The 16,054-nt window shown below is 42.1% G+C and overlaps 1 protein-coding gene across 2 annotated transcripts in view; it reads right to left on the reverse strand.

Annotated features, from left to right (window-relative positions):
• The window catches only part of LOC121318005 (glycogen [starch] synthase, liver-like), a 28,117-nt gene extending 12,375 nt beyond the window's left edge, over positions 1 to 15,742 (reverse strand). Inside the window, exons 1-5 of one of the 2 annotated variants that reach the window (XM_041254159.1) lie at positions 15,276 to 15,742; positions 10,181 to 10,362; positions 6,062 to 6,253; positions 4,944 to 5,129; positions 1,965 to 2,109 (exon numbers count right to left, since the gene is read on the reverse strand). In XM_041254159.1, coding sequence (XP_041110093.1) covers positions 1,965 to 2,109; positions 4,944 to 5,129; positions 6,062 to 6,253; positions 10,181 to 10,362; positions 15,276 to 15,396 — 826 coding nt within the window. In that variant the 5' untranslated portion in view covers positions 15,397 to 15,742. The remainder of the gene's footprint in view (positions 1 to 1,964; positions 2,110 to 4,943; positions 5,130 to 6,061; positions 6,254 to 10,180; positions 10,363 to 15,275) is intronic. The other variant, XM_041254160.1, reaches the window with a different exon arrangement.
• Between the last annotated feature and the right edge of the window lie 312 nt (positions 15,743 to 16,054).

A 16,054-nucleotide genomic window follows, 5' to 3' on the forward strand; every position in this document is an offset into this window, starting at 1 on the left:
TCTCTGCACTCCCTCAGTGTCTGCTATGAACACCACACTGACATGCTCGTAATCTCAGGGCATCTCTGCACTCCCTCAGTGTCTGCTATGAACACCACACTGACATGCTCGTAATCTCAGGGCATCTTTGCACACCCTTACTGCCTGCTATGAACACTACATTGACATGCTCGTAATCTCAGGGCATCTCTGCGCTCCCTCAGTGCCTGCTATGAATACCACACTGACATGCTTGTAATCTCAAGGCATCTTTGCACACCCTTACTGCCTGCTATGAACATCAAAAAGGTTAGTTTACCTGCTTTATATTTTTATCACTACACCACTGACAATCAGAGCCATTAAATATAGATTATCTATTAGATTTCATCAAGATGATACAGGTTGAATAGCACCAGGGTGGGATAAAACTTATATTGGTACTTAGAAACACAGAGAAAATATTCACACAATTATGAGGACACTTAATTTCTAAGATGGGTTGCATTCAGTTACTTGTTGAAAACATTGCTGTGGTGTGGCTTTAGGGGAATTGAATTGAATTGAAGTATCAGGATGTGTCATAGGGCAATGGGTGATAAAGCCATTAGAGGCTTTGTTCCAACAGCATACGCCCTCACTGAGTGATACCTAGAAGAGCAAACTCACTGACTGGAACGACCCTAATGCTGGGCGACAACACAAATGCTTCAGGGCAAAGGGAAGTGATACAGAAGAGAGTGGCCAGTAATTAGGATGAGAAAGCTAATGGTCAGAGAGACAGGGAGGCCAAACAAATAAAAAATAACAGCATTGAGAAATCACATGTTATTGTGCTTGAAATAATTTCATAAAAAGACAGTTCTTCAAACATAAACAACTTGTTCCTTAACTGGGTGTTTTGATATGAAGAAGAAGAAGAGCGCTTTGCGATCTTCAGAGCCAGCGTCTGTGTATCACTGTGAACGTAATAAACAGGACCGGCTCTTTAAGGAATAGAACAGCTGATGGAAGAACAGCAGACTGTGTCTCCAGCGCAGTGTTTAAATAAGGCTTTGCTGTTTAGCAATGCACATAAATAGCCACTTGAGATTCCTTTTAATTTCTATGACAAAGGTGATTGCATTAGCAGTTTAAACCCGTTTCTTGGCGATGTTTGCATGTCCAGACTTACCAGATCAATATTTTAGATTTGTATTAGTAATGAATGAGTCTAGTGGACTAGCTGGCAGGTAATGTAAACGCTGTCTATGCTTGTGAATGGCAATCATTTCCCTGGCATTGGTCACATCCATCAGTACTGCAGTGTATGTGCTGAACAATGACTTCAGTGGGAAACACATGCAGGGAAAGGGAAGCTGAAAGGCGAGTGAAATCCGATAAGGAAGATTACACTGACTCGCTCTCTCTCATCTGTTTCACGAAGAGGTCGGACAGCAGAATTTGAGTTGAATTTGAGTGAAATTCAAAAGGGCAGCGTTAGGGACTGCAGAAGTCAACAATCTATTAATGAATAATTCATCTTGAAACACATCCAAGAGACACAGAGACTAGAGGCATTGAAAAGCACTGTGATGGGCTGGCATGCACCATGCAAGGCCTTAGCACAAGAGGCTGTCCTGTAAGTGAGGAACACACATGGAAACAGCATCTTCAAGCAAACTCGTTCTGCAGGACTTTTTACAGCAGCTTGGAATGAGGTAATGGGCTCATGGTGATGGAAAATGATGGGGAAAATCTTTGACGATGTAAAACTTGAACACCTTCCTTAGTTTTAGGAATTTAAACAACATTAGAGCAATGTTTGATTTGAGAAACCTTGTGAAAATGGCTTCCTAATTTCATATAAATATCTATAACTAGTTTCTTCTACAGTTGTCAGTTTTCTGATGTTTACTGGTCCTCCCCTTTCTCTCACAGACACAGGGCCCTTACCTGGCTTCAATCCCAGTCTGACAGCAGCAGCAGAGACATAGGGCCCTTACCTGGCTTCCTCTTGAGCATGTGGTCAGCCTCGATGGCAGTGATCTGTGACACTGTGGTGAAGACGTGTGCACAGTGAACGGCAGCCCGCTCCATGCAGTACCGGTGGTATATCTGCCTCTCCCCAGCCTCTTTATCAACGTTGAACTGCCCAGAACATGCAGGGGGAAACAGGGGGGCACATTAACATGGCTCATGGCTGTGGGACTCTGGACTTTGGCAACTAACACAAGTCCACAAATAAAGGTTGCTACACATGAGACGCGATGTGACGAGAGAATGTGTGTAGCGATGAGGCAAAATGGATTTCACATCTCAAGGCAACGTGGGGGCAACACCGGGGTGGCACAAAATAAATAGGATTACATCCTATTTTTTTGCAATTTTTTATGCGTCAACTAAGGAACTGAGCCATGAGAGAACAGTTTCAGTGTCTAAAATGACTGAGGAAAAAAATAATACTTGCTGTGGAAAAATACCCAGAGCTTTATAGCAAAGGTAACGGCAATTATAATGTAAAGATGAATAATAATGTACAGGAGTCAATTTTGAAGGAACTGGACATGCCTGGTACAATATGTATTGCCATATATATTGAAATGCAGTCAGAGAAGACTCCTAATTTTTAAATCATGATGATTAATGTGTACCAGTCTTAGCATAGTCTTGTCAATTGCAATGTAATAGTTTTATATTTGTTTTGGAGTGAAACTGAGCCCATATAAAAATAAGTAAAAAAAAAAAAAAAAAAAAAGTGTCAGTGTCAGTGTCAGTGCTTCAGGTGTGTGTGTGGTCATGTCAGTGCTTCAGGTGTGTGTGTGGTCATGTCAGTGCTTCAGGTGTGTGTGTGGTCATGTCAGTGCTTCAGGTGTGTGTGTGGTCATGTCAGTGCTTCAGGTGTGTGTGTGGTCATGTCAGTGCTTCAGGTGTGTGTGTGGTCATGTCAGTGCTTCAGGTGTGTGTGTGGTCATGTCAGTGCTTCAGGTGTGTGTGTGGTCATGTCAGTGCTTCAGGTGTGTGTGTGGTCATGTCAGTGCTTCAGGTGTGTGTGTGGTCATGTCAGTGCTTCAGGTGTGTGTGTGGTCATGTCAGTGCTTCAGGTGTGTGTGTGGTCATGTCAGTGCTTCAGGTGTGTGTGTGGTCATGTCAGTGCTTCAGGTGTGTGTGTGGTCATGTCAGTGCTTCAGGTGTGTGTGTGGTCATGTCAGTGCTTCAGGTGTGTGTGTGGTCATGTCAGTGCTTCAGGTGTGTGTGTGGTCATGTCAGTGCTTCAGGTGTGTGTGTGGTCATGTCAGTGCTTCAGGTGTGTGTGTGGTCATGTCAGTGCTTCAGGTGTGTGTGTGGTCATGTCAGTGCTTCAGGTGTGTGTGTGGTCATGTCAGTGCTTCAGGTGTGTGTGTGGTCATGTCAGTGCTTCAGGTGTGTGTGTGGTCATGTCAGTGCTTCAGGTGTGTGTGTGGTCATGTCAGTGAAAATTGCATCGCGTCTGGTGTGTAGCGGCCTTTATAGCAGACTTTCTGAAAGGAAGGTATCAGATTGCTACAGGATGTGTTTCGTTCAGCCCTACACAGCTGAGACCTGTGTGTGGAGCAGGATTTTGGGTAGTTATTTTGTTAGCTGCTGTACAATCACTTTAATATTTGGTATAAACTGCAGGTCTCTTTGGGTGACAGTGCCACGTTGAATACCTTACTAAGATATTGTAATTAAACTTCACTGTAAAAGGTTAAACATCATACATTGTACAGAGGGGCCTGGCTTATCTTGCACATCACCCATCTTACTCGATTCCACCAGAGCTTGTTGAATATCAACCTTCAGGGACTTCACTAACTGTATCACGTAACAATTGCAAATCAGCCCATCAGCTTAACAACTGGCCTTTGGCTCAGACTGACCTTTTTGCAGAAAAAGAGGGTCTCACAAGGCTTTCTGATCTCTTTGTAAATGTTACTGTTAGACAGGGAACATTTAGAGCAGCAGTAAATAACTGGTCTAGAGGAACGAGCTCCACTTCTTGGCATTATTCTGCATGGTCCTAGCCTATAAATGTCAGACTGCCTTGTTATACAGGGAAATGTTAATTCCCTTCGCAGGATGAAATGAGATATGTGTATGAATCTACTGCTTCAAATATCAAGTGTAAAAACCAAAGAACTGAGGCACTGACAGGAGTTAGAAGCAAACAAAGCAATTACAGGCAGCCTACGATGTGCCATGTGCTGATTTCAGAATTGGGAGTCACATTGACAATAGGAGAATTAAAGGGATATAGAAAGTGTATTATTATAAAGCTAACCAACACTGGCCCTAGCATTCACAAAGACTGCACCTGAACTCTCAAGCCACACTAATGTGGATACAATGGAGACTGTACACATCTTGAACAGAGCTATGAAAGCCAAAGCACTTTAGACATACAAGCCACTAAAAAAGGTGCAATCGAAAACAGACTGCTAATTTTAGAATTCAATGCACATGACTGAAAAGCCTGAGCACCCATGTATAATAGACACACTGTAAAATACACACATTTTGTCAAAATCACAGAAACCTTTAAAGGTGGACAAGACAAACCTGTTTAGAATGTGCAGGGAGCTACATGGTCCAAGCCACAGTTTAGAATGTGCAGGGAGCTACATGGTCCAAGCCACTGTTTAGAATGTGCAGGGAGCTACATGGTCCAAGCCACTGTTTAGAATGTGCAGGGAGCTACATGGTCCTAGTCACTGTTTAAAATGTGCAGGGAGCTACATGGTCCTAGTCACTGTTTAGAATGTGCAGGGAGCTACATGGTCCTAGCCACTGTTTAGTCCGTTCTGTAATTTATTTGGTCAGTCACTCTAGAATGCTATAACCAGATTATACTGTGCACTAGGCAGTCTGTACAGCAAGCAGAATTTAAAATGTGTAAAAGAGTTACACGTTATATAATAAGATGACGTACACACTGTTTGTGTGACCTATTGTTCTAAGATTACCTTGTCCAGGTTGTTGTAGAAATCAGCACTGCCCGCACACAGATACCTCCCCAGCAGCGTGGCGTGGGTGGTGAAGATGGTCGCTAAGGGCAGCTTGCGGGAGCGGCACAGTATTAGCCCGGCTCCCGCCTGCCACTCGTGGAAATGGGCAATGATGCTTGGCGTCCCTTGAAACTGATCTGTGAGCTGGAGAAGAGGAATTCCTGTATGAAAATCTGTACCGAGACACTCACAGAAACCAAACAAAATAATACAGTAAAACTCCAGTAATAGAAATATCTCACCAGGACGGACTGCTTAATATTGTTAAATCAAAACATACAGCAGTAAAAACAGGGCAGAGACTGGGCGCGAACTGACGACCCTCAGACTGCAAGCGAGTGTCTTAACCACTATGCAAAAGAGCTGGGCTCGTATGCATTCTGGGTTTTAGCACTTTTAACCTCATCTCATCTCACCGACTGGACAGAATCCGTAAGGGCAGATTATCATACAGCATTGCTCGTTACAGAGATGTTCAGCTTTTAGATGAAGGGCTAATACAATGTTAAGGGTTACATAACACCATGCAGTGATTACAAATCCCATTCCTTTACTTCACTGCATCCCTTGCTGTCCGTATTGCAACAATAGATTTATTAATATCCTGATTGTTTTAATATTTTTATTTTCAGCTCATGGGCTGTTACATGGGGAATACATTTCTCAGGAGACCTGTCATTTCTCTTCAAAGCCTCATAGTGTGTTTAGCCCCCAGTGTTCTTCAGTCAATGAAGGATGCCATCACCCTCAGATAGATTTACCATGGTATATTTGCACAGTAAATTTGCATTTAACCATATTTTACTCCCATGGTTACCAATACTTCACCTTTCTTTAACACACATTCACTGTGCTTTTACTATGCTTTATACACTGTTTGTAAAGCAGTACACTTTACAGGGCTATAAAGCAGGTAATAAAGCATGTTTTGATTGAATCGAGCCTCGAGAGAGATGGCCACACTAGAGGAGGATCTACAGATCTAGATATTCATGTGCGCTAGTCTAGATTTCTACCTGACTACAGCAAATTTCTACCTGACTACAGCAAAGTGTAAATCCTCTTTGCATACATACCTCTTTAAAGAACCATGCTGTTAGGGACCCGAAGATTAAGGAGTCATTCGCTTCTCTATCGTGATAAGGAAGCCCAATGCCTGCTGCACCCCAGAATTCCCCTTTCCAGCGGTCCAGGTTCCAAGCAGAGGCACCGATGTCAAACAGGACTACGTACGGGCTGCCTTCTATCAACCACCGGCCAAAATACACCTGAACAGCAAACACAGGAGCAGTAGAGTCACATGTGGTGCCAGATTTAACTTAAATCTTGTATTTTTTTCCCCAGATTTATAAATCTTGTGAATATATATATATATATATATATATATATATATATATATATATATATATATATATATATATATTTTTTTTTTTTTAAATGTGTACATTCAGATATAATTTAAAAATGTTAAATCTTGTTAAGGATTTAAGATTTAGTTAAATATTTATCTACATGTTAAATCTTGTAACTAGATTTATAAATTATATCTGAATGTACACTTAAAAAAAAAAAAAAATTATTTTCACAAGATTTATAAATCTGGGGAAAAAATGCAAGATTTAAGTTAAATCTGGGAAAAAGACATGTTAAAATATTAACACGTTTTTGTTTTTTGTTTTTTTTTACACATAGCACCCATACTGCTGCGATTCAAAGAAATAAGACAAAATCACTGCAGTACACTTGCATGCAAACTGGATTCAGTTTGTATTGAAATACATATTCGTCTGCCCAACAATTAAAACGCATATTTGAATAGCTGTATTCCAAGAACACTTTCTGTATGTAAAAGCAATGACTGATAAAATAAAAAACAAAAACAAAAAAACACCCTGCAGTGTTGCCTGTTTCGAGAGAATCTTGAAAAGCAATGCTACTCTGCCTCCTGCTGGGAGAAACAGTCTAGTGTAACCTAGATCTGTGAAACACACATAAGCACGTATAGGAGCTTTTCATACATCTGAAGAGAAATTCCAGCTACACTACTGCATAGAGACCCTGACCAATTATTTGAAAGACATTACAAATACAGACATAAATAAACAAGGCATGTGCCTCCTTACAACTCACTAATCTCAAATATCTTGTATGTCATAGTACTGTATCCATCTATTCACATATTTAACACAGAAAAACAATATTACCCACTGTAGATGTGGCTAGAATTTTTAGTATAAGTACATGTGATTTTGTTTTCAAGTTGGTATTGGTCTATGGGAAAATCCTTAAACACTACGGTAATCCCTATGTTTGTTGGTGCGTTTTTTCTGTAATATGCATCCTGCCTGGCCTACAAGTTGTGATGAAGGCTTGAGTCTGATCCTCACATCACTTTAATAACAAGTTATTATTGTTCTTCTTTCAGTTCAAAATCACTTTGCATTTCATTTTCTGATTCTGTCATCACATCCTGGTGACTTTTTAAATCTCTTAAAGGCTATGAATTTGTCCTCCTCTAGTGGATGTATGAAATACAGTCCATCAGTGACGGAGTGCTGCAGTGGAATGGTGTATTGCTACAGTCTGCTGCACCAGCTAAACTTAGAGAGAGGACATGTCAGAGAGCCACTCCGAGCTCACAGAGCTGTGTTAGGGTTCTGAGTTTTAAAAGACAATGCAACCATTCCAGATTGCTCTTTAATTTGTGTGCTCATTTATAGTGCTGGCTGGGAAGGAAACGCTGACAAAACCTACCTTATGAGGACACAGTAATGTTTAAACGGAGATTTCAAAAAGAGAAATGCAGCAGTGTTTGCTTTAGCGCTGTAACTTTCATGATTGTATTATTGTGTGTGTGAGTGTATGTGTGTGCGTCAGTGTGTGTGCGCGTCAGTGCATGTGTGTGTGTGTGTGTGCGTCATTGCGTGGGTCTGTGTGTGTGTGTGTGTGTGTGTGTGTGTGTGTGTGTGCGTCATTGCGTGGGTGTGTGTGTGTGTGTGTGTGTGTGTGTGTGTGTGTGTGTGTCAGTGCGTGTGTCTGTGTGTGTGTGTGTGTGTGTGTGTGTGTGTGTGTGTGTGTGCGTGTGTGTGTGTGTGTGTGTGTGTGTGTGTGTGTGTGTGTGTGTGTGTGTGAGTGCGTGGGTCTGTGTGAGTGTGTGTGTGCGTGTGTGTCAATGTGTGTGTGTGCATGTGTGGGTGGAGGGAGTTTTGTTTCACCAATGTACATGGAATTTAAATGAAAATTTATATGAAGCCATTCAGCTGTAAGAATAGATACTTGGCACACAGTGTGCTTGCTAAAAGTTCATTGACCCCACCAATAATGACTGTCCTCTGACAACTGCCTCTGTTCTGGGGAGGCAGAAGCAGAGCGCATTGTAGCTACAGCAGTGCATATCTGTTTGAATGAATAGGTGAGGAAACAATAGGTAATAAACACTGCACAATGCATCTAAACACGGCACAATGCATCTAAACACTGCACAATGCATCTAAACATGGAACAATGCATCTAAACACGGCACAATACATCTAAACACGGCACAATGTATCTGACTGTGCAGTACTTACTGTGCACAGCATGGCTAGCCCTGCCTTTAAAACCCTTGAAAACAGGTTACTCGTTATACGTTCCACTGAATTTTCCTTCTTGATTGCTTAAGATTCCAAACTTTTCACATGTCCAGACCTATCAATTAGGGGGAGCTGTGCAGATACACTAAATATTTATAATATTTTAAATGACAGCTACACATTATAACCTGCAGTACATTGTCTCCCTGTTCTATTGTAAAATGCAATCCAACTTTCGGTATTATAAGTAAGGCACAACCAAAGTTACTATGTATAGGGTCCCCATCCCCGAGCTCGTGTTAGATGAGCTTTCCACCAGCAGTTATTTGACAGTGTTATGAATGAACTAAATCTCCTAGCTGCCTGACTGAACCTTATTAAATGTTGCTGGATCCATTTCAAATAATGCCGATGAGTGACAACAACAAAACATTAAGCCAGGATGAACAGCTGACATGAGAAGAGAAGGAAAGTGTAGAAAGTGTACTGATTCCCAGCTTCATCACAATGGTCAAGGGGATTGCTGTATGTTAGAGTTAGGGTTAGGGTTACGTTTAGGGTTAGGGAGAGGGTGAGGGTTAGGGTTAGGGTTAGGGTTAGGGTTAGGGTTACCAGCTTCATCACTACGGTCAAGGGGATTGCTGTATGTTAGAGTTAGGGTTAGAGTTAGGGTTAGGGTTAGGGTGAGGGTTAGGGTGAGGGTTAGGGTTAGGGTTAGGGTTAGGGTTAGGGTTAGGGTGAGGGTTAGGGTTAGGGTTACCAGCTTCATCACTACAGTCAAGGGGATTGCTGTATTTTAGAGTTAGGGTTAGGGAGAGGGTGAGGGTTAAGGTTAGGGAGAGGGTGAGGGTTAGGGTTAGGGTTAGGGTTAGGGTTAGGGTTAGGGTTACGGTTACCAGCTTCATCCTACAGTCAAGGGGATTGCTGTATTTTAGAGTTAGGGTTAGGGAGAGGGTGAGGGTTAGGGTTAGGGAGAGGGTGAGGGTTAGGGTTAGGGTTAGGGTTAGGGTTAGGGTTAGGGTTAGGGTTACGGTTACCAGCTTCATCACTACAGTCAAGGGGATTGCTGTATTTTAGAGTTAGGGTTAGGGAGAGGGTGAGGGTTAAGGTTAGGGTGAGGGTTAGGGTTAGGGTTAGGGTTAGGGTTAGGGTTAGGGTTAGGGTTACGGTTAGGGTTAGGGTTCACCTCGGCCAATGAGATTGCTGCACGGCTTGTTGTCATGGTTAGCGTTAGGGTTAGGGTTAGGGTTAGGGTTAGGGTTAGGGTTAGGGTTAGGGTTAGGGTTAGGGTTACCAGCTTCATCACCTCGGCCAATGAGATTGCTGCACGGCTTGTTGTCATGCAGCTTTGAAAATACAAAGCCAAAGACTTGTACTGCATGCAGTCCAAGTAGAAATAGTATTTTAAGTGTACATGGTAGCATAATCTATTAGATGTAATAGACAGTTAATTAGATGAAGTTAAACTAAAATAATGTACAATTACTGATACACTTCCTTATCAGCTTGTATCAAAGGTAGCCCTAAAAGGGTGAGCCTGCTAACCTGGAGAAGACCTCTTTATCTGTGGCGGAGGTCTTTCCAGGATGAGATTAGTAGCCACAAAGACCAGAGCTGCTTTACCTGACAGCCACTGCACCGCAGGGCATCCATGGCCTTCTTAATGGCAGGGTTGGGCGGCTCACACAGCTCCACCTGGGTCTTCACGTTGTGCTCGTAGTACGGACCCACCATGAAAAAGTTCTCTCCCCATTCGTCAACGGTGATTTTTGCTTTGGTCTGGATTACAGTGTAAATTCCTCCAACTGCAGAAAAAATATGAATGAATAAATACATGACAGATGCCTCCCTCACATTCAGACTCTTTCAACAATGTGAAGAACAGAGTTCTTCTCAAGCTTCATCACAATTAGAAAAGAGCTTCTCAGATTATGACAAACCCCTTGAAAAACAGGACATCTATAAGTAGCTAAAAAAGAATTCCCAATGCAACCAATACCATCTACTCTCTATTTCACTTTAATAAACAGCATCAGCTTGCTGGCCCTGGCCGTATCCGACTCACAGATAACACTGGGAGTGAGGCCTATTCCCTTCATTGGAAAGGGTGTATCTTTACACACAGAGTGGTGAGTGTGTGGAATGGGATTGCTTTTGAATGCGTCACTCATTACCAACACTGAGCACTCTACAATGGCTGGCCATGTGTGCACAGAGCCCGAAGAACTTCATTCCCCTGATGACAGTATCTCAATACAGATCTAATAACCCTCTCTATAACAAAAATTAAGAAACGTTCTTACAGCTTTGTGAATACGGGCAACTTTACAGTTCTCCCTCCCTAGGCTGTGGGAGTGCAAGGACCAATGCAGCTCTCCCTGCAGGGCCACAGTCAAGATCAGCATATCAGCGCCACCAGGATTCAAACCATTAAACCATTAAGCATGACTCACTCTAAGAGCCAGTGATTTACTAGTATTTTAGACTGTTTAAAATGATTTGCTCTGTGCAGTTTGGCATGCTGACCTGATTTCTTAGTCCTGTTGATTTAAAGTTTAATTTTTAACCTCTTTTTAATTCATGATAACAGAGACGCCCCTTTCGAGTCACAGCAACATAAATATTTGCACCAGAGGTAAAGACTGCAGCTCTACTGCATTCAAAACTGGATTCCACTCTGAATGAATAAATCATGTATCAGTGACAGTTCATGGAGAATGACTTTGTGTAGATAACAAGTAATGAGAAACAGCACACTGCTGACAGGGGTAATGAGAAACAGCACACTGCTGACAGGGGTAATGAGAAACAGCACACTGCTGACAGGGGTAATGAGAAACAGCACACTGCTGACAGGGGGGTTATGAGAAACAGCACACTGCTGACAGGGGTAATGAGGCACACTGCTGACAGGGGTAATGAGAAACAGCACACTGCTGACAGGGGTAATGAGAAACAGCACACTGCTGACAGGGGTAATGAGAAACAGCACACACTGACAGGGGTAATGAGAAACATCACACTGCTGACAGGGGGGTAATGAGAAACAGCACACTGCTGACAGGGGTAATGAGAAACAGCACACTGCTGACAGGGGGGTAATGAGAAACAGCACACTGCTGACAGGGGGTAATGAGAAACAGCACACTGCTGACAGGGGTAATGAGAAACAGCACACTGCTGACAGGGGTAATGAGAAACAGCACACTGCTGACAGGGGTAATGAGAAACAGCACACTGCTGACAGTAGGGTAATGAGAAACATCACACTGCTGACAGTAGGGTAATGAGAAACAGCACACTGCTGACAGTAGGGTAATGAGAAACATCACACTGCTGACAGTAGGGTAATGAGAAACATCACACTGCTGACAGTAGGGTAATGAGAAACATCACACTGCTGACAGTAGGGTAATGAGAAACATCACACTGCTGACAGGAGGGTAATGAGAAACAGCACACTGCTGACAGGGGTAATGAGAAACATCACACTGCTGACAGGGGGGTAATGAGAAACAGCACACTGCTGACAGGAGGGTAATGAGAAACAGCACACTGCTGACAGGGGTAATGAGAAACAGCACACTGCTGACAGGGGTAATGAGAAACAGCACACTGCTGACAGGGGTAATGAGAAACAGCACACTGCTGACAGGGGGGTAATGAGAAACAGCACACTGCTGACAGGGGTAATGAGAAACAGCACACTGCTGACAGGGGTAATGAGAAACAGCACACTGCTGACAGGGGTAATGAGAAACAGCACACTGCTGACAGGGGTAATGAGAAACAGCACACTGCTGACAGTAGGGTAATGAGAAACAGCACACTGCTGACAGGAGGGTAATGAGAAACATCACACTGCTGACAGTAGGGTAATGAGAAACATCACACTGCTGACAGGGGGGTAATGAGAAACAGCACACTGCTGACAGTAGGGTAATGAGAAACAGCACACTGCTGACAGGAGGGTAATGAGAAACATCACACTGCTGACAGGGGTAATGAGAAACAGCACACTGCTGACAGGGGGGTTATGAGAAACAGCACACTGCTGACAGGGGTAATGAGAAACAGCACACTGCTGACAGGAGGGTAATGAGAAACATCACACTGCTGACAGGGGTAATGAGAAACAGCACACTGCTGACAGGGGTAATGAGAAACAGCACACTGCTGACAGGGGGGTAATGAGAAACAGCACACTGCTGACAGGGGTAATGAGAAACAGCACACTGCTGACAGGGGGGTAATGAGAAACAGCACACTGCTGACAGGGGGGTAATGAGAAACAGCACACTGCTGACAGGGGGGTAATGAGAAACAGCACACTGCTGACAGGGGGGTAATGAGAAACAGCACACTGCTGACAGGGGTAATGAGAAACAGCACACTGCTGACAGGGGGGTAATGAGAAACAGCACACTGCTGACAGGAGGGTAATGAGAAACAGCACACTGCTGACAGGAGGGTAATGAGAAACATCACACTGCTGACAGTAGGGTAATGAGAAACATCACACTGCTGACAGGGGTAATGAGAAACAGCACACTGCTGACAGGGGGGTTATGAGAAACAGCACACTGCTGACAGGGGTAATGAGAAACAGCACACTGCTGACAGGTGGGTAATGAGAAACATCACACTGCTGACAGGAGGGTAATGAGAAACAGCACACTGCTGACAGGGGTAATGAGAAACAGCACTCTGCTGACAGAGGGATCACCATGGCAGACATTGATTTGAGAAGGTTGTAAGCTGTTTATAGTGTTGTGGATGGATAAGTAGCCTTTGATCACTGCCTCCATTTTCTTCAAGAGGTTGGAGCTAACAAAGTCATTCTATTCCTCTTTCATGTTGTGCACTTCCCTTTGCTGCGTATCTCTCCCAGTGTGCAGTGTTGAAAGAAGCACATCTTGCAGCTGGCATGTATTTAAATCATGGCATCTGGGACTACAGCAAGTTAAAGAAAGGTCCACGCCTTACGCTCTGGGTGTCTGTTACTGCTTCACTTCCTAGTTCAATTCACCTTTGTCTTCTGGGTCAAAGCATGTTACTGGCTGAAAGCATGTCAGTCAATAGGGGAAGCAACTAGAAAGCAGACGGTGGCTTGGGTGGGGACAATTCCACTGTCCAGGTGAAATGACAATGAGTAATGCAACACTACCTAAAAGCAAACTGTGATTACGCACCCTAGTGTAGTACCAGCTATCAGGGTTCAAACGAAAATACATGCTCACTGGACCATGTGCAAATACATGCTCACTGGACCATGTGCAAATACATATGCGTATGTACACATGTACTTAGTGTGTAACTACTATGTAAATACACAGTAATTAGACTGTTTGAAAACTACCCTATACAGGAAAAATATGTTTAATGGACTGCCAAAGAGCTTTCAATTAATTAAAACAGACTCATGAGTTAGAACTGGTGCCACCTGTTGGTAAATTTTAGAATTACAGAAAACGTATTACATTATTGAATTATTGACTCCTCTGTTTAAACATCAACTGTATTGAATCCTCTGATTAACATATCAACTGTATTGAATCCTGTTTAATCATATCGACTGTACTGAATCCTGTTTAATCATATCGACTGTATTGAATTATGTTTAAACATATCGACCGTATTTAATCATGTTTAATCGTATCGATTGTATTGAATCCTGTTTAATCATATTGACTGTATTGAATCCTGTTTAATCATATTGACTGTATTGAATCCTGTTTAATCATATCGACTGTATTGAATCTTGTTTAATCATATCGACTGTATTGAATCCTGTTTAATCATATTGACTGTATTGAATCCTGTTTAATCATATCGACTGTATTGAATCCTGTTTAATTATATCGACTGTATTGAATCTATTTTAATCATATCGACTGTATTGAATCTTGTTTAATCATATTGACTGTATTGAATCCTGTTTAATCATATCGACTGTATTGAATCCTGTTTAATCATATCGACTGTATTGAATCTTGTTTAATCATATTGACTGTATTGAATCCTGTTTAATCATATTGACTGTATTGAATCCTCTTTTTTCAACGTCAATGTCAGTTACTGAATGATTTACTAATAGTAAATGTTTTCCTGAGGGAGTGAGATCAATACCTGCTCTGACCAGTGAGTTTATTGAACTTTTCAAAATCAATATCTGGAAACTTGCAAAGCGTTTGTTGGTCCTGGTCTCCCAGATTACCCAGGGTCCCCAGATTCCATATAAACTAGATTGTCTTCTAGAAAGTCTGAATAAAGTCTACCAGTATCAACATGATTCACTGTGTAAAACCTACATAGCTGCTTTGCCCAACACTTCGAAGCATAGGGAGCTAATGAATCACACTCCAATGAATTGAAGTAGCATGTCATGTGACTCTTACATAGTGCAGTGCTGGACAATACTACAGGCTTTCTACAGTCTAGCAATGTATTTAAACCACACAGTTCGTTGTAGCCATCTTTTTCAGATACATAACGGATTATCCTATACTAAAATAGCTTTAAATGGAGTGCTCAATCAAGCCCTGCAGTATACCATGGTAAAAGCATAGTAAAGCATAGTGAAAGTACGATAAATCACATGTAGATATTATAAAGTATAACCACAACCATGGTTTCAATGCAAAACTACCTTGCACGTTTCCCATGGTGCGCGTCTATAGGAATTCACGAGAACAGTGAACTAAATAAAGCCACACACCTTTGTTAGTTACTTCCCAAGAAACTTCAAAAAGCAGTAAATCTTCCACTGGTAAATCTTCATCTTCCCATTGGGGCAAGCCATTCAGAGAGGTCATCGAGAGAGATCTTGAGAGAGGCATATTCCTTCTAGTGTAAACTCGCACCAAGTTAAAAGAATAATGAAAGAAAGAACAATCTGTTACGATATATAAATATAAAGCAGTGTTTCAAACTTTTTAAAAAAAGTCGTCCCCGTTAGGTATTAAAAACTGCTGTCTGTTCCTTCTTTATTTGAATAGCTCGTCTTTCGACCTGATTAGCTTTGAAAAGATAATGGGTTTTTAAAGTGACTGTCTGCAGGGATTACATTAAACTTTATCCAGTGGATTTGCTAGTTCCGAGCCGGGATAGAGGCGGTAGAGCTCTCTGTCTCTGAAAGACACGCTGCTCCGCCTGTCCTGTTTGCAAAGGGGGCGACGCGCGGCAGGGAAGAGGCATGGATCATGATCGTTGAACTCTGTGTACAGGTGTAAACCTGCTATACCGAGCTGCATGACGAAGATCTAACGCTTTCAGGGCGGCTTTAAATTATTATTATTATTATTATTATTATTATTATTATTATTATTATTATTATTATTATTATTATTATTTATAAATATCAAAAATAGTTTTCAGATGAGTTTTGATTTCACCAGGGTTAAGCAACTGAATACATACGATTTACTGTTATAGAGTTCAATGATAACACTATGTAACACAATTTTTGTTCCTGGGTAGTAAGTGTTATTTCCTAAT

This window comes from Polyodon spathula, chromosome 7, assembly GCF_017654505.1.
Source record: "Polyodon spathula isolate WHYD16114869_AA chromosome 7, ASM1765450v1, whole genome shotgun sequence".
NCBI lineage: Eukaryota > Metazoa > Chordata > Actinopteri > Acipenseriformes > Polyodontidae > Polyodon > Polyodon spathula.